Source organism: Cynocephalus volans, chromosome 13 (assembly GCF_027409185.1).
Source record: "Cynocephalus volans isolate mCynVol1 chromosome 13, mCynVol1.pri, whole genome shotgun sequence".
Taxonomy (NCBI): Eukaryota; Metazoa; Chordata; class Mammalia; order Dermoptera; family Cynocephalidae; genus Cynocephalus; species Cynocephalus volans.
In genome coordinates, this window is record NC_084472.1 from 95459813 (window position 1) to 95483841 (window position 24029).

The 24029-nt window shown below is 35.4% G+C and overlaps 2 protein-coding genes across 6 annotated transcripts in view; one reads left to right on the plus strand and one right to left on the minus strand.

The window, feature by feature from the left end:
• The window catches only part of VPS37A (VPS37A subunit of ESCRT-I), a 32191-nt gene extending 29601 nt beyond the window's left edge, over window positions 1–2590 (minus strand). For 3 of the 5 annotated variants that reach the window (XM_063077514.1, XM_063077513.1, XM_063077512.1), the window contains exon 1: window positions 1642–2069. In XM_063077514.1, the coding sequence (XP_062933584.1) occupies window positions 1642–1766 (125 nt within the window). In that variant the 5' untranslated portion in view covers window positions 1767–2069. Of the gene's footprint in view, window positions 1–1613; window positions 2070–2525 lie in introns of those variants that run through there. The other 2 variants (XM_063077516.1, XM_063077515.1) reach the window with 2 other exon arrangements.
• Window positions 2055–24029, plus strand: CNOT7 (CCR4-NOT transcription complex subunit 7). Its single transcript, XM_063077517.1, has 7 exons — window positions 2055–2313; window positions 3811–4020; window positions 5878–6071; window positions 17036–17197; window positions 18504–18648; window positions 20651–20761; window positions 22400–24029. Exons 2-7 carry the CDS (start codon window positions 3904–3906, stop codon window positions 22526–22528), a joined length of 858 nt encoding a protein of 285 aa, XP_062933587.1. The 5' UTR covers window positions 2055–2313; window positions 3811–3903; the 3' UTR covers window positions 22529–24029.

A 24029-nucleotide genomic window follows, 5' to 3' on the forward strand; every position in this document is an offset into this window, starting at 1 on the left:
AGTTTAGGGTGTTTACTGATCCTCTTAAGCCAATTCCATAACTATTTAGATTAACAATTCCTGCTTTAGAATCTCACTTTGTTTGAGAGGCCAAAAAAATAAATTTCAGATCAATCACTTTTCTTGTTTACCAGCCTTAGCAGTGAGGGACTTTGGGGTACTTAAAAAATTCAACTCCAATCTTAAAGAAAAAAATTTGCCAGCACTGTGAATATCTAACAGAATATACTAAAGGCTTAGAAGCAATTAATTCCAAAGGTGTCATTCTAAAAATTGTTTCTGCAAGAGCATAATTAGTACAGCATATAGTCTTCCAAGGTGACAACTTCTAAGGGGACTAACTTTTGTTATGTTTGTTAAAAATGAGTCACCTTATTTTATAAGCTTATCTTGTAAGAGTAGCTCTTACAGGTTAGTATACAGAACAAGATTTAGAATAAGATTGACTTGGAAGAGCTTTGTGAACTTAATTTTCCAAAATGAAAACTACCAGTAATAGCCTGCCAGTCTTTGCTGTTAAATATCACGAATTTTCACCTTTTGAAATTTCTGAACACGCAGGAAAATTGAGACAAAGAACTAAGAAAACCCTTAAGTTCAGTCAGCAACAGGCCTCATTTTAGCCCAACTAATTTTGCAGTAAATTTTTCTTTTAGCAAGGTATCTAATTTAAAACTATTCTAGACTATAATTTACTTGCTTAAAAAAATAACCAAAGCATAACAGATAAACCCCTAATAGTTTGTCCAATAGGAATTATTCAACTTTATTATTTTAGGATATATATACTTTTAAATGTATGAAAAGACTTTTTTAAAAGGTTCGGTTTAAGGATGTTGACATAAAATACATGGTGTGAAATTGCTATATACTCGCAAAATTAATATAAAGCAGTTATAATTTTTGAAAACGATTAGAGGCCACAAATATTTGCGATATAAAAGGCTGCAGCAAACTAGTTTACAGTAAAAACAGTTGAAATAAATTAAAAAGTCACATAGGAGGACAACAGAAAAATCAAGATAAACGTAAGTCAATTCTTGAGTGTAGGGACAAGAATACTGAGGTGAGAAATGTACAGACAGTGGTAATTGCGAGAAGGGGAGAGGTTTTGGAACAGAGGAAATCTTGGAGACTCAAAAGGATTGACGCCACTCAGACGAGTGGAATTCACTGATGAAAACTTTGGCTTCTATTTCCTTTGAAATTGCAACCATTTTGTTTTCCACTTTTTGTGAAACTTGAAGATTACTCTTGGCAATCCTCTTCAGCCAATTATAGCATTTTAACAATTCTGCCAACGCAGCAATGAGGTGGGCAAAGGGAAAGATTAGTGAGGAAGCCGGGAAAGCAAGGGATACCGACTATGCGGGAGATTACAGTCAGCAGCGATGTATCAGGAGGGATGAGCAAATCGGAATTAGAAGAGCTGAGCAGCGGTGGGGCAGGAGGCAGGGAGGGTCTGAAGGAAGACAGTAAACTGGAGTAGGAGAGGGACAGCAAGCGTGTGACCCAGCACGCAGGGAGGTGTATCAAAAGGAGGCAGCCGCCAGCGGGGAGTCCGCCCGAGCTGCTGTGAGGGAGCTTAGGACCAGCCCGCCCTCCCGCCGTACTTTTTCCTCCTGTTGGAGCGGCAGTCACCTGGAGTGTGAGTTCCGGAGGGACTCGATCAGGCGCTGCTTCTGCTGTTGGAGGCTGGTGAGGCCACTGGGAGACCCAGCTGCGGAGGAGGAGGCGCTCTTGGTCAGGGGAAAGAGCCAGCTCATCCTCCTCGGGTCCCAGGGCCCAAGGCCCCAGAAGGCTCCGGCCTGCTTCTCCCAGCTACTCAGCCCGGCCGTTCTCCAGCGACAGAGGAGCGGACTGGGACACCTCCGGCCCAAGTGCTGGGGGACCGCGTCTTCTCTAAGCAAGCCCGGCTCGCTGTCCTCGGGCTCTGGGGAACATGATATCACCACGGCCAGCTGGACAGGGGCAACTTGCGGCCCGGGACAGCTAATCCCACCTACGCGGCCCAGACGCCGGAGCCAGCCAGTCAGACACTACGACCTCCCAGCTCTCCACCACCCCGGCTTCCGTCTCCTGCGTGCCCCGCCCCCTCTGCGTGTCGCGTCATCATCTAGCGCCCCTGCCCGGACGTGCGAGAAGCGACGCTGAAGCACGGTGCGGCGCAGCTCCGGCTCCTCTTTCCCCTTTGCTGGGCGAGAGGTGTCTATGGGGCACTCGCTGCCGCCGCCGCTACCGCCACCGCCACCGCCGCTGGGTGCTGTCTCTATGGCGAGAAGGAGGAGGAGGAGCGCGAGCGCAGTGACACAAGTAGATTTTGCGTCTGCCTCAGACCTGCGGGGGAGGGGCGGGGTGGGGAAGTAGGAAGGGGGCGGGAACCATGAACGTGAGAAGGCGCGCGATGGCGCCAGCTGGAGGGCTGCTGGCTGAGGAAAGAGCTTAGCGGTGGGAGGCGGGGGAGGGTAATGGGGCTGGGGGTATATCAAGGGGTGGCGCAGAGTGATGACGTAAAGGCTTTGTACCTGGGCTTCTGTGTGGGGCCGAAATTGGGAGTGGAGGGCGGCGGCCTAAATCCTCAGCGCCTCATATCCCCTCACGCGGCGGTGCTTGGGAGTCAATCTGGTTCCAGTAAATGCTGTCATTCGCACTGGCTTTCTGCCAGGGAAGAGAGTTATCTATGACTTGAATGCCACTGTGCTGTCCTCTCGTTTCTCTGGGAGCCTGCAGTACAGAGATGCTACCTCCAGTAATGAGAAGGCTTTGGGTGTCTTTTCGGGGCTTCTGGAACTGCAGTAAAGAGAGAGGTGGAGGAAAACACTGTTAAACAACAGGGTCTTTTCGAGAGAGTGAGTATGAGTGTGTGCGTGTGTGTTTATCGCGGTAGGGAGAGTTATAAAGAGGTGCCCTGGATCTCCTTCGATTTCTGTTCTTAGAGCACTCAAGGTTACCTTTAGGTCTCTTCAGAGTTTAGGAGAGGGTCATAAGACCCTCCTCTTTTACCCTTGTTATGATTTTTTTTTCAAATTTGTGCTAAAAAAAAAAAAAAAAAAAGCGTTTGGAATTTTCCTGCCCAAGTATCAATATTTCGGTCTGTATCGTTATATACCATGATCCCTGTGTTTAAGTACCGGAAATGTGAGATCTGTCTTTGGTAACCTGGGAAAATACTCCTATTTTTAGGAAATTAGAAGGAAACAATTTAAGATGCAGACATTCTGTTACCTTCTTTCTTTCTCCCTCCTGCACTTACGAACATTCAGTTTCTGTGACTATTATTTTTTTTCTCAGAAAGAACATTTTTAAAAAAATTGTTTTACTTTAGTTCCCTCCAATATGGCTTGAATGAATGCCAGTAAAGCGGATTTTGTAATCAAGTCAGATTTTGAATATTTTAATAAGGAGTAAAGTAAAAGCAAACACTATCTTTGTCATGCTAACATCTGATCTTGTCACGTGTATATATGTAATTTCATCTTTATCTGGAAATGGACGGCTTCATAAAGTTTTATACAGAGCAATTGAACTCAGCAATTTTTAATTAGTGGGAAGTTTAAAAAATATTAGTATGTACACATTAAAAACACCATTTTCAAATAACATTGAAATTAGAACCAGAAAATCTGTGTTGTAGTCCTTTTTTTCCAACAGATGAGCTGTGTGACCTTAGACAAGTCACTTCCTATACTCTGGTTTTCTTACGAATCAAGTACTTTAGATAAATGACCTCTGAGGTTTCTACCTACTCAATTATTCTGTGATTCAGGTTTCTGATATAGCTGGTTTTTATTTGGGTTTTTATTTTGACAGGTACATAAATAAAGGATAAAGTATTTTATGAAACGGTTCTTCAATCAAGTAACATTTTGATGCTTGGCATCTAGACTCCTTTGTGCTCTCACTATGCCAGCAGCAACTGTAGATCATAGCCAAAGAATTTGTGAAGTTTGGGCTTGCAACCTAGATGAAGAGATGAAGAAAATTCGTCAAGTTATCCGAAAATATAATTACGTTGCTATGGTATGCCCATGATCAGATTTTTAAGATGCTTCTTATAAAAGGGGAAGAGGGATTTTTAAAGTCTTGAATTCAACTCTTCTGGTTGGTTTTTAGGGATTAATCACGGTAAGAAAAATTTGTCAGTGCCCTCCTGCCAAAACTATCAGAACACACCTGTAATTTGATAGGTAGGATTTATTACTCATTGCAGAGGGAAACTGCATTGGGAACCATGGGGCATTGGAGTAAGAGAGTGTTAGAAGGGGCTTTAGGCTTTAGGATTTCTGTCAAGTGGTTTTCAGAAGGGATTAAGGAAACAGCTTTCCTGTGGATTGGATGCTGTTAGGAAGCTGGGGGTGATTCTGTGATTGGGTATGTTAATAAGTCTTAACAGGAATAAGAAGACAATAGTGTGAGGCTAAAACTGCAGAGAAGCATCAGTCGCTCATTTAGCCAGGATGGGAATAGTTGGTCATTTTTATGGTTTGGACAGTGTTTGGTTTTTTTGCCCTTGTTCAGACGTAATTACAGAGTGGCCTTATCTGATAACTGAAGTTCTGTAAAATTTTTTATGTTCAGCAGGAGAACATTTGGGTCCAGCTATGAGTGTCAGGTCAGCTGCTAGCACTAAGTAAGGCTTAGCTGGTAGTACCAGATCATACCAGATGAGCTCCCAGATACCAGGAACCTCTAGAATATCTTTCTCAAACAAACAAACAAACAAACAAAAATCACATATCTCAGTGATTTTATCACTGGCGCTCCATGAACACAGTGTTATTAAGCACCTCTGCTTTTGCACATGCTATTCAGTCTACCTAGATTGTCTACCCAGTTATTTTATTTTTTCTTTACAATTGTACTTTGTATATTTGTTGCAGCTTCTCTGTTGTTTTCTAGGTCCACTAGGTTATTAGCTCCATAAAACAAGAGGTTAGTGTCTTAGTCATCCTTTCTCCCCCCAGCACCCAACATAACACATACTGTATCCAGTAAAGTGTTGAATTGGTTGTTGAATTTGGATAACAGTTAGTTTCTTTACTGTTCATAGTGACTTGATAATTTGCTTTTGTTCTTGGCTAGCTCTAGTTTGAATTCTAATACTAATTTCATATATCATTTTCTCAGTATTTGTAGTACAAGTAAATAAAATAAGTAAACTTTGGGGAGAGGAAGGTTGGTTGGTTAAAATATGAGTATTTGTGCATAATGTTTTATTTAATAAAGGTGTACTTACCCATAATTAGAATTGGAGTTATTGTCTTATCCAATGGAAATTCATAGTGATCATTCATTTCTCAGATGATGAGTGACAACACTAGAGCAGTGATAACCCTACAGGAATGAGGGGGCGGCGTGCAATTCTTGACAACACGCCTGCTGTGGACATAGAGAGAATACTGTTTTAGCCAAAGAAATTAGAAAGCAAATGATGTTTTTCTTGGAAGGTTTTAGTGTTGAGATAAACCTTTGTCTCCTAGAAACAATTGGAAAGTACAGTGAATTTTTCATTCATTTTAACCAGGTCCTCAAGAAACTTGGTTTTAGCATTGAAATACTATGAGCATAATTTCACATAACGTTTGGGAGATATGAATTTATAGTTTGTTTTTTCCTTTACTTGGCTATAGAGTAAGTACTTGGTTGCATTTATCATGTGTGTCCTATACATACTAATTTTTTGGTATTTAAAGTATATATAGAATTTTGTGGTTTTAAGAAATAATGCTCTTTCTAGTTAAAAGTCACTTTGTGAACATGTAGAATATCACTTATAACAGGATTCTCTGACTTGCATCAAAAATTGATTATTCTAGGAATTTGTGGATTGTGGTTGTGACTGTTTAGTAAATAATGAATCTTAAAACTATTTTACAGGACACCGAGTTTCCAGGTGTGGTTGCAAGACCCATTGGAGAATTCAGAAGCAATGCTGACTATCAGTACCAACTATTGCGGTGTAATGTAGACTTGTTAAAGATAATTCAGCTAGGACTGACATTTATGAATGAGCAAGGGGAATACCCTCCAGGAACTTCAACTTGGCAGTTTAATTTTAAATTTAATTTGACGTAAGTGAGAAATAAATATAGAACCTAAACTTTTTTTAGTTTAATTTTAGGAATTGATTTCTGTCAAGTATGGTAAAATTCTAAGTGAATTTGGTGTAGTTATCCTGGAAATATATAAAACATAAAATTCTAAGAACTTAGGTTTCTTTTTTATTATGGGACAAAACAATTAGGATAATGAAGACTTTTAAATACTTTGATTTTTACAGATGTTATTTTTAAAATATGACTGCCACTTTTTTGGAATTTGTAAAACGGTATTGAAAATGCTTCTTGATAGAAAAAATAATCTTACAACATTAGTTTTACTTTCAAACTTTTTGTGTGCAATTTGAAGTGTAGACCTCATTGTTGCAGTATTTATCCTTTTTGTGAGATTTTTATTACAGTTATACTCCAGTTTATGAGTAGAATACATGTCAAATGCAGTAAGACATTTCTTGGAAACCTGGGTGCATTTTCTTTCAAATCAGTGTTACGTAATGGTTGTTTTTTCACATCAGTCCACAAAACCTCTCTTATATACAGGAAAAACAATAGTGTCTTTGAACTTGGTGTTTTCAGTATGTCAGTGTGAATTCTAACTCAAGCTCTGAGTCTAAACCCAGTTTCCTTAGTAATACTACTTCTATATAATTGGTAAAAGTAGTCTTGATAGCTGAGGGAAGATTAGAGTGTTTTTGGTCAAGGGCAGATTATTTGTGAACTGATTGTAAATTAAGGAAATAAAATGTTTAATATTGTAAGTATGTTGCAGTGTCCCATTTGACAACCTGTGTTTGTGTAATATGATCTAACATCTAATTTGAAAAATTGTAAAAGAAGCTGTAGAACAATTAATGGTAGTGCCAATGTAAGAATTCTTTGCTCCTATTCTTTGTTGAATAATGTACTGTGAAACACATAAAATCTAATGAAAAGCAGGGATAAAGCTTTTAGAGGGTAGTAGTGTAAGTGGTACAGTAGTATGACTTCTATTTGGATTATGTTTAGCCTGACTCTCTGATTTACTCTATTGGGTTTAATAATATACTCTCCAGAACCTTATAAAGGGTAAAAAGTACTCAACTCCACTTAAGCTGATCACTTTTTATACGTACTACAGCTTTGGAACACTGTGAAAATTGCCTTCTATCCTTTTCTCAAATGATAACCCTTTAATTAGTTCTTTACCATTTCATTTGTTCCATGTTCTTTTTTTTTTTTTTAAGCTAATCATTAGAACATTGTTTTTTTAATAAGATACTTTTGTGATCTCAGTACATGTGTAGGAGGTGACCTATCAGTGTCTCAGTTTTGGTAAAATTGGCAGTTTCCTTTTCTAGGAACATCTTTGTTTCAGTAACAACTGCTCTCTTAGTACATTCTCTGAGTGACTTTTTTTTCTTCACCCAGAGAGGGCTACTATAGTTTTACTACCAAGTTTTGCTACCATTTTCTAATGTTATTGTCTTAGGAGGTGTTTGAGGAGAAGGACATAGTGAAAAAGGATATAGGTAGAAAAGGTCAGTGGGAAGATAAAACTGCATACCATGAACAGAATCTTGGAAATTTTGAAGAAAGATGAGTGCCTAGACTACACGTGTCAGCCACTGTGCTAGGTACTGGGAGCATAGTGTTGAGGAAAGTTGTTCATGGCCTTTGTAACTTAGTGTTTCCATAACTCTTATGTCTGCTCTCTTGCTAAAGTCCCAGAATTAAAATTGTTAGATACTGATCGAAGTATGGGAATTCTCTCCAAACAATGGAGATGAATGGATATATCATCTCCAACAATTGGAGATGATATGTCCATGAAATTCAAGGGGAATATTGATGACCTGTGAAGTGGGGGGGAAAAAAAAAAAACCAATCTGTGGGCAGAATTCCAACAACAAGTCTAAGTGGTTGAGAATGAATTTTTTTAAAATGTCATCAGTTTGGTGATTACATTAATTTTTGACATTTGAGAGAATCATTTTAATAGGGTATTAGAAATTATAGGGGACCTCAAATTCAATGGTAGTAGAAAAGAAGCTGATACTTTATTTAAGGAAAATGGTAAAAAGAAGGACGTATCATGAGTAGAAGGGACAGCAGAATCAAAGGAAGGGTGGTTTTTATTTTGTTTTACAGGTAATGTATGGGCATATTTGAAGGTTAAAGGGCAGTTTTAGGTAAGGAGTTGCAGACTGTTCAGGATAAGAATATATACTTGATAAGTCTTTTGAGAAGTTCCGTGGGATAGCATTTAAGGCATTGGTAACAATTAGGTTTGGTGATGAGGAGAGCTGTCTGTAAGCCTAAAAGAAAAAGGTCTTAAGAGAGATGAGTAGATGTAAAGGCAGGTATGTTGATCTGGTATTTCTTTGTACAGCAAGTTTGGAGTGAAGCCATATGCTGAGATAAACAGGGGAAGGGTATTATTGGAAGCTTAGAGAAAGAGGTCTGAAACTTACCATCTTGTTCTAAGGAGACAATAAGATGATAAGTGTAAATAAAGATATGGCAAACCAAGTCTAAGGACAAGCTGTAATTGAACCTGTGAATTTTTAATTAGCCAGGTCTTTGCTGTTTTGATATAAATTTCTCCAGTTGTGCTTAAGAGCAAGAGTAGAAATTGTGGAAGAGGAATATTAAAACAATTGAAGTAAGAGACTTCATAGTAAGTTAAGGGAGTTTTTTGATATTCCAAAAAATGTTATTGGTGTAAAAGAAATCTAAGGTGGGAGAAGGATAATAGAGGAAGAGAGAAGCTAGAATGATTAAAACAAGAATGGATAAGTTTAATAATTTGAGACAAAGATGACTGAAGAATTTATGGTGTCAGAAGAAAAGTGGAAGTCTTTGATATTGCAAAATGTCTTGTCATTCATTCACTGTGTTGACAGAATTCAGGAAGTCACTGTTTTGGTGCTGGCTGTTGGAGATGAGTATTAAGTTATGAATGGTAAGATACTTTCTTAGATATGAAATGGAAGTTGCTGAGGATTGTAATCAAAAGATTACACAGAGAGTGAGAAGAAGTTTTAAAACCATGTAGAAAGTTGGACTTTGAGGAAGACAGTAGTGATTATAGACAAATGGTTTGGAACATCAAATTGTGAGAGTTAGAGGAAAGATACCAGGCAATACCAAGACTAAAGAGAGTTGTGAATTTTCTTTCTTCCTGCCTACCATTTTTTCTGCCATTGAATTTGAGAATTGAATAATTTTTCAGGGAAAGATAGAAGGAATAAAGTTCTCTAGGAGAGTCATTTTACTTAGGTAGGTGAGGAGATGGAATTTGAAAATAGATTTGCACCATTGGGGTGGAATCTTATATCCAGTGGAACAGTTAATTTCATGAAGAAGAAGATGAACAGATATTCTGAATATTGTGTTGGTAGAGATTCTTATAAACTCTTTATTTGGGCTAGTTGGCTAGCTTATTATCTAATATTTGTAGGAAAGTGCCCAGTAGAAAAAAACCTTGGTTAGAGGTTTGATGCTGTTAGTAGAAAAGTAACTTAGTGAATACCAATGATTAGTACCTACAGTTGTATATGAAGGATGGCATATATTAAAATCCCTTGTGGTAAATGGCAAAGGCCATTATATATAGCCTAACATAATTTTTTAGCACACATAATCCTTTGCGATAGTTAAATTGAGAGTCTAGGTGGAATGAACTAGTAGGTGAGTAATGATAATAAATCAGGGTTTTTTTTTTTACCAGATTGTTCAGGCCTCACCTGTCATAAAACATTTTATCCCCAAGCAGTGTGTATTAGGAAGTGTAGACATTGCACCATAGCTTATTTTTGTAGACATCCTCTCTGCAATCATTTCTTCTATTCATCTTCAAACTTGTGTAGGGTTGACTTCAAGGCAAGAGGTTTTCTTCTCAGTAAACTACATTTTTGTGCTTGAATCTATTTTATCAACTTGGGATGTACAGTATAAGTTGTACTTTGTACAGTTGCTTTAGATGTAAGCTTTGATCAAGTAAAAATACTCTGAATTTGGGGGAGGATGCTTATTTGAAGTTTTTAGTATCAGTTTAAATTCTGGATTTTTTTCTTTTATAAATGCACTTTTAATGATAGAACTTTTTAAAAAAAAATTTTAATGTGAAGAAATACAGATAACATAAAATGTACCATCTTAACCATTTTTAAGTGTACAGTTGAACATTGTTATGTATATTCACATTGTTGTGCCTCCAGTCTCCAGAACATTTTCATCTTGCAAAACTGAATCTCTATACCCATTAAACTGAAACTCTTCCATTTCTCCCTCCCCACCACCCCGGCAGCTACCTTCTGTCTCTTTGACTATTTTAAATAACTCATATAAGTGTATTCATACAGCATATGTCTTTTTATGAGAGGCTTATTTCACTTAGCTTAATGTCCTCAGGGTTCATCCATGTTGTAGAATGTGTCAGAATTTCCTTCCTTGTTAAGGCTGATTAATATTTGGATTGCTTCTGCCTTTTGGCTCCTGTGAAAATGCTGCTATGCTCATGGATGTACAAATCTGTCTTTGAAACTCTGCTGTCAATTCTTCTGCATATATACCCAGAAGTGAAATCACTGGGTCATATGGTAATTCTGTTTTAAATTTTTGGAGGCATTACCATACTGTTTTCCATAGCAGTTGCACCATTTTACATTCCCACCAACAGCGCACACAAATTCCAATTTCTCCACATCCTTGCCAACATTTGTTATTTTCTGTTTTTTTAATAGCAGCTATCCTGATGGGTGTGAGGTGATATCTTATTGTGGTTTTATTTTGCATTTCCCTAACGATTAATGATGTTGAGCATCTTTTATATGCTTATTGGCCATGTGTCTGTCTTCTTTGGAGAAATGTCTTCAAGCCCTTTCCTGTTTTTTAATTGTCTTGGTTTTTTGTTGTTGTTATTGAGTTAGAAGTTCTTTATATATTCTGGATATTAACCCCTTACCAAATATATGATTTGCAGATATTTCCTCCCATTCCATAAGTTGCTCTTGTACCCTGTTGATTGTGTCCTTTGATACACAGAAGGATAGAACTTTTTATTGGGTTATTTTCCAAGTACAACATTTAAGGTATTTTAAATAAAATGTAATGCTCTTAAATTTTCACCAAATTTACATTTCCGATTATCAGAATCTTGTCTTCACTGAATAGAGATAAAATAGATGTAGCATCAGTTATTCTCTGTATTTTTTAGTTTATCCTTATTCTGTTTTGAAGCTAGAAACTGGTTCATTTTAAAAGTTTTTTTCTGGTTCTCTGCTAAAGTGTTTAAAGAGGATGAGTTATATGATGGTTATTTATGGAAAATCTTCTTTTAGTTCTGAGAGCATCTAATATGGAGATCTTAGTTAAAGGTGGCTTTTATAAGAATTTTATTATCCTGACCTGGAATAGAAATTATCATGCATCTTGGTGTCCAAATACTTATTTGGTAACTACTTAGAGCTTTTGAGTTAGCAAAGATTATTTTGAAAATATTCTGCTTAAGAAAGGCCATTTATAGCCTGGGTCAGAATTTGTTTTTTTAAACTGACTTTGGGATTTGTCTCCTAAATGATCTAATCTAAGTGTTTCTAAGACTTCTAAAATACTTGGCTCAAGTGTCATTACTGTGAAATCCTAGAAGCCACACTGTAGAATGTATATTTAGTATGCCAGCCATTTTACCAAATTTATTTTAGTTATGGGGAGGATCTCTGTAATTATTTGTGTACATTATTTTTCTCGTTATATAAAAGTAATATATTTTTAGGGCCGAGCCCGTGGCGCACTCGGGAGAGTGCGGCGCTGGGAGCGTAGCGACGCTCCCGCCGCGGGTTCTGATCCTATATAGGAATGGCCGGTGCACTCACTGGCTGAGTACCGGTCATGAAAAAGACCAAAAAAAAAAAAAAAAGTAATATGTTTTTAAAGAAATTTGAAATATAGGTAAGCATAAAGGAGAATTAAAGAGTTATAATCTGATATCTTTTATATAAAAATAAAGTATTATGTACTATTCTCTGTTATTTCATACTGAGTATCTTTGTCCATATTGCATCTCTAAAATCTTTACATGTTGTTTATAATCTTTTTTTCATTGATTAGCTAGTATTTCTTTGTATGGTCTATTCTAGGACTGAAGTCAATTCATTATTGCTAAATGTTTTGATTATTTCTAATTTTTCATTGTTACAAGCAGTAGTACAGTGGACTTCCTTTTAGTTAAATCTTCGAGTATTTCCATGAGTTTTATCCCTTATGATAAAAAACTAGGAATATAATTACTGAGTCAAAAGTTATTCAAAATGTAATATCCTCCTGATATAAAATTTAATAGTCTCATGATATTATTATCCTCCAGAAAGATTATAATAATTTATAGGTTCACCAGCAGTACACAAGATCTCGAAAGAGACAAATGGTCATTATAATGAGCATTTGCAAATTTCCCTTAATTTCCATAGTTCTAAATGCCTCAGTGTTAGTTTTTATACTTTATACAAATCAAATGTTTCATGTCATTAACATAATAGGAAAAGATTGGTTAAAGACATGTCATTGTCTGAATGTGATTTTTGAAAACTCATAGAAAGGAGAGGTTATAAGAAATTTAAATGCTGTCAGTTCTCATTTATCTAGAATGTAAATATTCAAAAAAGTTAGAATGAGTAAATAATGTAATTTTCTACTCCTTCCCCCCCACCCCCCTTTTGCAGTAGACAGGTAGGGGCAATCTATAAAGATTTAGCCCAGTCTTGGACACTTTTTCCACCTTTAGTATTTTATAATAATAACCAAAGTTTTGTTTTTTTTTTAATGTTGATGTACAATATGCATATAGAAAAGCATGCATATCATAGATGTTAAGCTCACCCTTTTTTTTTTTTTACAAGTGTGACATCTTGAAACTAGCAGTCTGATTGAGGAATAGAACTCCTTTTCACTAATGTTCATTTTACTAACTCAAATTTTTTTTTAAAGGGAAAACAAAAAAATTGATCATTTTATGAACATAGAGGACAAATTTTAAAATGTATGTTTATAGGGTGTATTATATTTTATAGTTTTGAATATTGGTAAATCCTTTTTTGGAGACATCGCTGAACAAACTAAAAATATATAAAGTGAAAATCCTGTTTCCCAACCAAACACAATAGTGTTTTAAATCGTTAATGTTCTTCGGCTTGTGTAGGAATACCAGCTTCTATTTTCCTACTCTCTTTAGGATTCCTCAAATTCAAAACTTTTTTACAACCGTCCCCGACATTCACCTTGAATCTCTTTTTATTTCTACTGTGATGTATTATACATTTGGCATTTTTAAGTTCTACAAAGTTATTGCATGGCATGTTCCTTTGATTTTGATATGAAGGTCCTCATACCTGAATTAGCTTCATTCTTTTCCTTAGTTACAGTTCTTAATTGTATATAGCTTTATGTGATGTTTGATGATAATGGTGATGATGGAGTTGTGAGGAATAGCTGTAGGTCAAAGTAACCATGTACTGATTTATGTAGTTTGTGTCAGGCACTGTGGTAAGTGCTTTGAAGTCCTTTTTAATGTTTTTTTTTTTTTTCTTTTTTCAAAAATCTGTAAGACACTTGGGCTTCTCTTAATATAAATCTTCATCCACTGTTTAGGTTATTTTATTAGAAGTAGAGACCTAAATCCAAAGATTTGAATATTTTTAATCTTCATTTATTTAAGCAAAGGATGGGGATATTTTCAAGGTTCTTGATATGTTTTATATGCACACACATGTATACAGGTCGAGCATTCCTAATCTGAAAATCAGAAATCCTCCAAAATCTGAAACTTTTTGAGTGCCAACATTGTGCTCTAAAGGATATGCTCATTGGAGCATTTTTGATTTTCAGATTAAATATGTTCAACCGGTATCTGTTCTACAAATATTCCATAATCTGAAAAAGTCTAAAATTCAAAACATTCTGGTCCTAAGCATTTCAGGTAAGGAATATCCAGCTTGTATATACATATTGAGAAAGAGAGATGGAGATGGGATTAAGGTTGTTTTCTGGAAAATTACGCTCATTTACAGCTTGATGAAAATTATTATCTTGTTTCATCCATCCAAATATCAAATATTAGCATTTTTGAAAAGTTTGCTATTTTGACTTGTGAGAATGTTTTGTTTTTATTTGCCCCCACCCCTTTTTTTGATAACTAGTGAAGTTGCTAATTTTTTTCAAGTTTACAAATCATTTTCTTTTCTCTTGTTGTCTTTCATAGCCTTTGCAGATTTTGGGGGCATCTTTCTGTTCTTAGTGGCTTCAGTTCATTGAACATTAAGTTTATTAATCATCTGTTTATTTGTGGCAATCTGTATTCTAGTTTATTTGCCTTTTAATTATGATTTTCAGCATAAGTTTAAATATATCTTTAAAGATAGTTCATATCTTTAAGAAGGCTAATTTTCTTTATAAAGAGAAGTGTATGAGCATAAGCAACTTGTTGAAAAATTACTTTATAGACCCTTTGATGGATGTCTGTGTGTTGAGCCAAGGACTAGTTTGAGGTTGGAGAATTTCCAAATTGTAAAAGTTTTAACCCATGTGTTTAGAAATGTGAATTCATATAGTAGGCTAAGTTTATATTTATGGAAAGAGCTAATATCAATGCATTAACCTACTTTAGTGTACCTAGTTGAGTTAGTTTCTGTTGTAGGGTATCATCTGAGAAAGATAGCCATGCGTCTGTTTTTTGGAAAGCCTTTTATAGAGCTTTGTATATGGTTTTTGTTCATGTTCAGTTGTTATAACTAGATATTTTGCTACCTTAAACTTTAGTAATTAATTAAACTTTAGGATTGGTAGAGATCCCATTATTGCTCGTTACTTTTATGAACAGATTGAATCATAAAAGCAATTCTTAAATGAGGGTACTTCAAAAAGTTTGTGAAAAGATGCAATTAAAAGATAATATGAGTCTTTCCCTGAACTTTTTGAAGACCCTTCATATTTTGATTGACCAATATTTTAATTACTTTTTTGAGGTTAGCATATTTTAATATTATTTTCCTTCATTTGCTAGGATTTTTGTGGGCAGGGAAGGCAGAGTGGAAAGGTTTAAAAACTTGAAATGGATACTATTGGATGGGGTCAGTCTATTGATGTGGAGAATTGAGTTAACAATTGTGAAGTTTTTCTTACTATAGGAAGTTTTTTTCATCCTTTTTGGTGATTTAGCCTACGTGCATGGGGTTCCCAACTTTCTTTTTCTTATGATTTGGTTATTGCAAAGCATGAGATTGGTTCCAAATTATAAAATATTCAGTCCCATGAAATTTAGATGAGAGTACATGAATTTATCTGAATTGAGCTATGTGAACTGTGCAGAAAAAAAGGAATATTTTATACACATATCTTTATTTACAAACTTACTTGATTTTAAAATACCTCAGGTACTCATCCAGGGGATTTGTACTCTCTCCTGGAGATTGTGATTCAATAGGTCTGGGACTTCAGTGGGCTCTGGAAATCCATATTTTTGGTAAGCTCTCTGGGTGATTGTTGTCATTGGGCTAATTTGGAAAGTACTTAACTAAATAATGCAACACTCACTATTCTACCTCATTCATATATTTGAACAAAATATACAAAAATCATTGCTTTTTTGAAGCTTACATTCTGATTGGGAGAGAGATGACAAACTAAAATAAAAGTAAATTGAGCATATGGCCAAGAATAATGTAAGCCTGGAGAAGAATCTGTTATACATTTGGTTGGTTATAGTTGCTAAAGCATGCCTAAATGTGAACGTAGGGACCTGATGAATGAGATTTTCTCTAATTTTTTAAGGTACGTATTTTCAGGTAGCAAAGCCAATAATACCTATTGTTTAAATGAAAAGACTTTTATGGTATTGGGTTTATTCAGAAATTTTCCCTAAAAGATTTTCCAGGGGAAATTTTGACTTAAAATGATTGTTGCAATTCCCCTCTGTTTTTAAATATTTCAGTTGTTAGCTTTGTTATTTTTCAGACATTTAGAAGCAAATTGATTTCCAGAGGATAAACCATAAGAGTACTTGTTGGCCCAAGTGAAGTATTCCTTTTGGTTTAATTAGTTTTGCTACAGCTTTTCACTGAAATTTCTTTTGCTAAATGGTAGAACCAGTATTATCGTAATTTAAAAAGCAAAAGAATAGTTAAATGGCAAATTCACAAAGTACTTTTTCACTTATTCTCAAAAACATATATCTGCATTTTGATAGATTTTAATTTAATATTTTAATATTTGAATACCCATGTATTTGTGCTTGGAAATTAGAGATGGTTTTCTTTTTGTTGTAAGTGAAATCTTGAAAGATTGGCTTATTTAGATTTCCTGGCTTGATTTTAGAAGGCAATCTTCTAGGCTTAGGATTCTTAGAAGAAATTATTGTTGTTATAGCAGAGTCCTTAATTTTAAATAGTTTACTTTTTGGAGCCATTTGAATGGCTTATAATTTGTGAGAGGAGGAATCTCCTTTTTGTTTATGATGGAATGTAGTTTAACTCTGCCACATGAAATGTTTTCCACTTGGTCTCCTTCCTGGTGCTGCTGTAAACATGGGAGATGGGCTAGACCCTCACAGCTGTGGGTGCAGCGCCACCTGGCAGCATTAAAATGGCTGCCGAGACTGAGAGCCCCTGAAAGGAACGTGGTTATCACTCTGTGGTGGTAGCCCCTGGTGAGTAGAAGACCATTTTTTCAGACCCAGTTAAATTTATTTAACATGTGAAGTTAACGAAATTGAATTTATAGTAAAGACTAAAAGCCTTACCATTGGACTGTTTGAACACTGTTCTAAAAAACTGACCCTTATATTTAAATTGTATTTTCCTTACGTATATGTAAAGCCTTGGAATAGCTGGATCCTATTCTGTGTTCTGTCTTGTTACTGGCACTGTAGTTGAAGATGTGAGTGGAAGAAAAACTGTCTGAAATAATGTCACTTTTCAATGTTGTCTTTCTCTTTCTCCTGCTAGGGAGGACATGTATGCCCAGGACTCTATAGAGCTACTAACAACATCTGGTATCCAGTTTAAAAAGCACGAGGAGGAAGGAATTGAGACCCAGTACTTTGCAGAACTTCTTATGACTTCAGGAGTGGTCCTTTGTGAAGGGGTCAAATGGTTGTCATTTCATAGGTAAAAAGATTGCATTGAAAATGGCATTGGTGGGCCGAGCCCGTGGCGCACTCGGGAGAGTGCAGCGCTGGGAGGGCGGCGACACTCCCGCCGCTGCTGCCGCGGGTTCAGATCCTATATAGGAATGGCCGGTGCACTCACTGGCTGAGTGCCGGTCACGAAAAAGACAAAAAAAAAAAAAAAAGAAAGAAAATGGCATTGGTGGTTCATTTTCCTACCTGCTTCACACTTGCTTGGGTCACTATATCAGCATTTTCAGGCTTACTTCTAAAAAGAATTTACTGTCATATCTGTCTCCTAAACTCTTATGAGACTAATGTTGGTCTGCTGAAAGGTTATTTCGTGATATGGTACCCATTTTAGTCTGTGAGAGGCAGTGTCACGTAATGGAAAGAGTATACACTAGAAAAACAAAAAGACCTTGGTTTAAATCCAGCAGTGCCATTTGGAATCAGTGCTACCTAGGCTTATTTAATATTTCTAAGCCTTGGTTTTTATGTTCTGCAAGGGAAACCATTCATTTAAAAAGTATTGAGTATTTCCCGTATACCAGGCACTGTGGTAAGACTCTTGAAATTAACCCGAACAAAACAGGCTAAACTCCCTGTCCTTGTGGAATTTACATTCAGGTGGGGGTAGGCAGAAAATTTTTTTAAATGATGAAATTTACATTGTGGTTGGTAGTGATAAGTGCTACTGAGAAAAATGAAACAGCAAAGAGAATGCTAGAGGTGGGTGTGTGGGTGGATTTTAATTTTTTAAAATAGAGTGATAGGAAAGGCATTCCTTAGAAAAAATATCTTGCAGACTCGTTAATGGTCAGTAGTAACATCTATAAAGCATCCAACAAAGTGCTTTATATAGTAAATTCTCAATAAGTGGTTTTAATTATTATTATGAAATAAAACTAGATCATTTAAGAGAATTTCTAGAAAGGAAATTAGTTTCGTTTTGTAAAAATAGATTTCCAAATATGAGAAACAGTTTTCCTATCTAAGTAAACTGAACTGGCAATTCAAGGACTTGAATTGTAGTGGCTTGTTGGTGGTATAAATGTGTATGTTGATATCTTTGAATTGTTAAAGTGACAAGTTCTTAGCACCGTCTGTAAAATGACAGCATTTTCTCATTACAGTTGCAAATACGTTTTCTCTGTTCTTGAGTGCACTTTTTTTTTTTTTTTTTTTTTTGGTCGATTCCTTTTGCTTATGGAGTGACTTGTTTGGATTCTGTATCAGAGTAATGTTTTTTTCATTCCTTTGGTATTTATGTGTCCCACTTCTGTATTCTTTTAACTCTTTTATAGTGGTTATGACTTTGGCTATTTAATCAAAATCCTGACCAACTCTAACTTACCTGAAGAAGAACTTGACTTCTTTGAGATCCTTCGGTTATTTTTTCCTGTTATTTATGATGTGAAGTACCTCATGAAGAGCTGCAAAAATCTCAAGGTAAGTTTTCTGGCGACATTATCTACAGTCAGCACACTATTCAGACCAAGTCATTGACCTAAGATCCTAGGCTGGCGTGTTGTTTTAAGCCATATTTTTGAGTTTTATATTAAAGGCAGTCATATAATCTGGTCATGTGATGCTTTTTCTTGCATACATAGTAATTTATGGGAAATCCGTTTTTAAAGCTTCAATATATCTTGGCAGAGTAAGTTTTCACCAAAATTCAAGCTAAGGGTCAAATTTTTGCCATTGCTTGCCAGAGTGAAAATCATGAACCAGAACAGAAATGTGAAGACTGACTAGTAAGGCTCTCCTGTGCACAGAAGGGCAAGTTCTCACTCTCCCAGTGCACACAGAATCTAGCCATCTGAGGTAAAATCTGAGGTGGCCAGCGACATGCAGATGTATTCAGTAGTATGGCAAAAAGAATTTTCCCCTTCAGTTTATCTTGGCTAGAGATTATTTTGTCAGTTTGAGTCATAGGATAATGTTCATAGGAGTAAATGACATAACCAAAAGATTTTTTCTTTTCCTGGCCAAAAGATGTCAGCTTGTTAGGGATAAGTGATGTAGTAAATATGTAGGTCCCACCTAGACAGGAGCTTTCATTCTAACCCTGCTTGACATGTGTGTAATAATTTTTTACTTCTGAACATTAATTCCTTCAAAAGGAAAGTTTCTTTGATATGGAAAAGTTCTCCTTCACTTTGAGAACAAATTCACCTGTGGTAGAGCAGACCCCTGGGAATATAATGGTTTTATTTTTTTAAGTGTATGTATTTAAAAAAAGAAACAAAAACACATTTAAGTAATGTGGTTGCTTTATAGAATGTGCATTGTCTCTTTCTTCAGTGAAACCAACGTTGATCAAGTTTTCTCCTTACTAGGTTTTAGAAGTGCAAGTAAAATTACACTTTTAAGAGATAGTAAGGACTTTAAGGGCTTTGCTTTTAAGCAGAAAAAAACATAGGAATTGAATAAGGAAACTTTTGCTTTTAACAAATGAACTGGAAATTTTAAGAGAAGCAGTTTTTTGGCTAAAGTTTACCAGTAATACAGGATATGATCAGCACATAACTGGGGAGATTTTAAAGATTACTTTGTAGCACCTGAGAGCAGCAGAATTATACATGTTTTGAGGAGACTTTGAGCAAGAGGAGTTGCAGTAGGATATCCTTACTACTCTAAAAACTCGGCCCATCCCTGAATGTATAACATACTGAGAATCCAAGGGCTACATGTTTTAATCTGGCTTTGGAATTGTTTTTTACAATTGACTTGTACAGTGACAGTTTTCAGTAACAGAAGGTCAAATTATTGCTCATTATGTGTATGTTATTGGGAAATTTCTAAGTATATAAGATATTCTAAAGATGTCCTGAGTGAGCTGCTGTGTTAAAATTTAGGTTAATGACAAAGGTGCTTTTTGACCTATAGTCAAGCATACTGTTCTGTTCTATTTTGTTCTCCTAAGCAGCTGCTTATGATACCTAATCCTCATAATATTTTTAGCACAGAAGCAACTGCAGTGCAAAGCCCTGTCTCGAGCTGTGATACAGAGAAGGGCTAGTTTGCTAGTAGAGGCATTAACAAATTAGAGAGGGATTTCTTTTTGTTAGTGATATTTGTTTCTTTCTTCCCCTACCATTCTCCCCTCTCTTTATTCTCTCCCTGCCTCTTTTCCTTCTTTCTTTCCTTCTCTCCTTAATTCTCTTTCCCTTACTTTCTTTCACTCTCATATTTACCTGTCAAATGCCTTAAAACATATGACGATACATTTTCCCAATTAGGATCTTATTTTCTGTTAAATTACAAACTTCTCCCTCATTCAACAAATACATTTGTAATTCACATTCTGGTTTTTTTCCCTGATCTTCATAAGGTTTGTCTTTACTTACTAAAGTTCATTCATATTTTGGTCAGTGTCTAAGTTTGTAATTTGTGAATTCAGGCATTGCAGTGTTTCCTTTCTTTGACCTGCAATTTTTATTCCTTCTAGGGTGGATTACAGGAAGTTGCTGAACAGTTAGAGCTGGAACGAATAGGACCACAACATCAGGCAGGATCTGATTCATTGCTCACAGGGATGGCCTTTTTCAAAATGAGAGAAGTATGAAGACATTAGTGTCTTTTTCTCAATTCTTAGGTTGAGAACATTAAATATCTTAAGATAAAAGTTTTTGGGCAGTAAGTACCTACTAAGTAAAATGTAATTTAGAGGTACCATATAAGTCATATCCACCACACTTGACTGAGAGTGTTCAAAAAGAAGGCACCTTGAAATGTAGTTCAAAAGGAAATGGAAGAATAAGTTCTTCATAGAATAAAAAATTTTAAAATTTTAAAAACCTTAGGAATCACATAAGTCCAACCACATTACTTTCTTAGGTGACGAACAGGCCAGAAGCTAGTAACTTTTATCCAGGGTCAAGCACATTACTAGTGAGAGAACTCAAGTTCTTTCTGTAGACTGTGTCAGTGCTGCTTCTACCAAGTCAAGGAATCCATACGTTAGGTTCCCCTAGTGTGGCCTTCTGTTAGGCTTTAAACTGGTGGTAAAAACATTATTTGCTCCTGCCATTCTTCACTGCTTTGAAGATTTTATAGAGTAGGACTCGTACTTTTTTTTTACTAGATTGAGTCTTATAAAGGGGTTTTGGATTCTGAAGGAGTAAATAAACCTGAAGTAGCAATTGAATCAAAAACCATTCTGGGTAGATTTTCCTTAAGTGGCAAAAGGCAGAGATCAGTTCCTCACTTATAAAAAAGTATGACAGAATGAAATTTAACGAACTCAAGTCTACTGTTAGGTTATCTAATTAAGTGATATACACAGGTATATCTCACTGTAGGTAAACACAAAAGAAAATCAGCTGTGTAAAAACAAATAGGATGGACTTTGCCTATAAAAAAGTTTTCCATTTTGCAAAATAATTGCTCTGGAATTCTTTTGACTATATATTCTCTTAGACATTAAAGAATTGACAGGAAATTTAAAACTTTTCGTAGAAATATATTAATATTAAAAAGCATTGAAACTGTTTTGCCAAGTAGTACTGATCTGAACAATCTTCTGATTGATTCAGAAGTGATTTGTACTGTCCGTTCAAAAGAAGTAAATATTTTGTACTACTTCTCAGTGCTTCTTTAGAGTATTAAAACAACTTTTTGGATTTTTCAGGTTTATATTTTAAAAGTGCCTTACTGGTTTAATCGTGGATTTCTGACACTAATTCATTATCTTTATTTTTCTTGGCTTCTTCAAGGACAGTAATCTAGTGTAAATGTTCAGTTTTTTCTGACCATGACATGTTTAGGGTTTGATTATTTTTAGCCAGTTCAGCCTTGCACATAGATTCAAAGCAACTTTTAAACCTAAACTTTTTTTTCTGCCAATTGGTTATTTTCATTCATTCTTACTGTTGAGTATTGTTAAATTAATGGAATAAAAATGTTTACCATTTTTCCATGATTACAAATTCACATAAAAGTGGTCTACATGTTAATGAGAAATACATGCATTTATATGTTTTTTTGTAGTCTCTTTCTTTGGTTTCTTTCGAGCTCTGTACTACTTGAGGACATCAGTCTTATTCATTGAACTTAAATGTGTGGCCTCAAAGGAACACCATAGAAAAGAGTTGTCATAGTTTATTCATAGTCAGTACTTACATTGCTGTAATCTAAATTGTAAGTGGTACCTTTTGGTTAAAATTGTCTTTTTTTATTCTTCAAAATTCCTTTTTAGATGTTCTTTGAAGATCATATTGATGATGCCAAATATTGTGGTCATTTGTATGGCCTTGGTTCTGGTTCATCCTATGTGCAGAATGGCACAGGGAATGCATATGAAGAGGAAGCCAACAAGCAGTCATGACATGAAATAGTTCTTTTATTTTTATTTTATTTGAGCTACACACATGCTTGTATATAGGTTTTATCTCTGGTTGAATCCCTTGGACAATAGACAGTACCTTTTATTTCCCTTTTATAGCCCAATTTATTTTCTGCCTTTCAGTACTAAGTATTACCATTCCTATCTCAGATCTTAATAAATAGAAATGCATTCAGGTTAAATTTGGCCTTAATTTAATATACTTGTTAGCAAGCGTGTGTGACAGAGAGTGGGGAAAGCTACACATCATATTGAATATTTTGATAAACTTCACCCATTAAGTTTGGTTTGTTTTTCCCCTTTCCTAAATTAACTAGAACTGACTGTAATTTATTTCCCTGTTTCATGTCTCTCCCTTCATTCTGCAAGAGTTTTAGCTATTTGAGATTGTGGACCATCAATTTTGCACTTTAGAGAGTGATTCTGAATCAAATCCTCTGTTTTATCAGAAATTTGGATTTTCTTGCTCTTAGCTGGAAAAATAACCATCTGCCAACTTTCTACAATATTTACTTGTTTTTGACCCATAGAATAAATATAGCACATTCATTGTGCAAATTGTTGATTCAGCAAGACTAACAAAAAAAGACAAGAAACTACTGAGGAGCTTAGTAACTGCTGTTTATGTGCGTAGTGTTTAATCTTCCAAGCACATCTATGTCTGTCAGTTTCTAATTGGCATGTGTAGGCTGCTCTGTGAAGAATTTTCAAATCAGCTTTACACCTTTCAGGAAAAATTCCTTGTGATTGGTTATTTAGTATCTGCCAGGAAATTGGTATTCAAGATGTTAAAGCTACAGTTGTTTTATGATAGCACACTTCCCTTGATCTGCTTTTTATTCAACATCACTGTTTACCCTTATTTTTTTTTTATTTTATAGCCATACTTATGATGCTGTTGATTTGTTGATTATACAAATCAATTTCATTAAAATCCAAAGATAACAAGGTTTTAGGTATATTTTGTACCAAATTAAAAAACAAAAATTGTGCTTTCATAGTTGCTACAAAGATAAATAATGGAGACATTTGGTGCAAAACAACAACAAACAAAATATATATATATATATATATATATATATAGCTAATAAAATTACCTGAGGAGTGTAATGCTTGTTTATTTTTTTGTGTATATCTTTGCAATCTATTTTATATATATTGACAAGAGACTGTGAAATATTTAGCCATGCAGAATATGTGACCAGACCAGAGCATGTGTAGGAAGACTCTTTGGTAATCATTAATTCCACCCTGAAATGATGGGACTACAAGTTATCATGTGTTATCTACACTTCAATTGGTAATATTAGCAAATCTCCAAATGTTAGCCACATTGGTTTGTTTCCCTTGTATATTCTTATTCATGATATTACAATGCTGTAACTGGGTGGTCCTTTTTAAACAAAACGTTATTTGCAAAACAGAGGGTATTATTTGTTTTTAAAGCTTTTGTAAATAAAGGCTTCAGAAATGTTTTCTTATA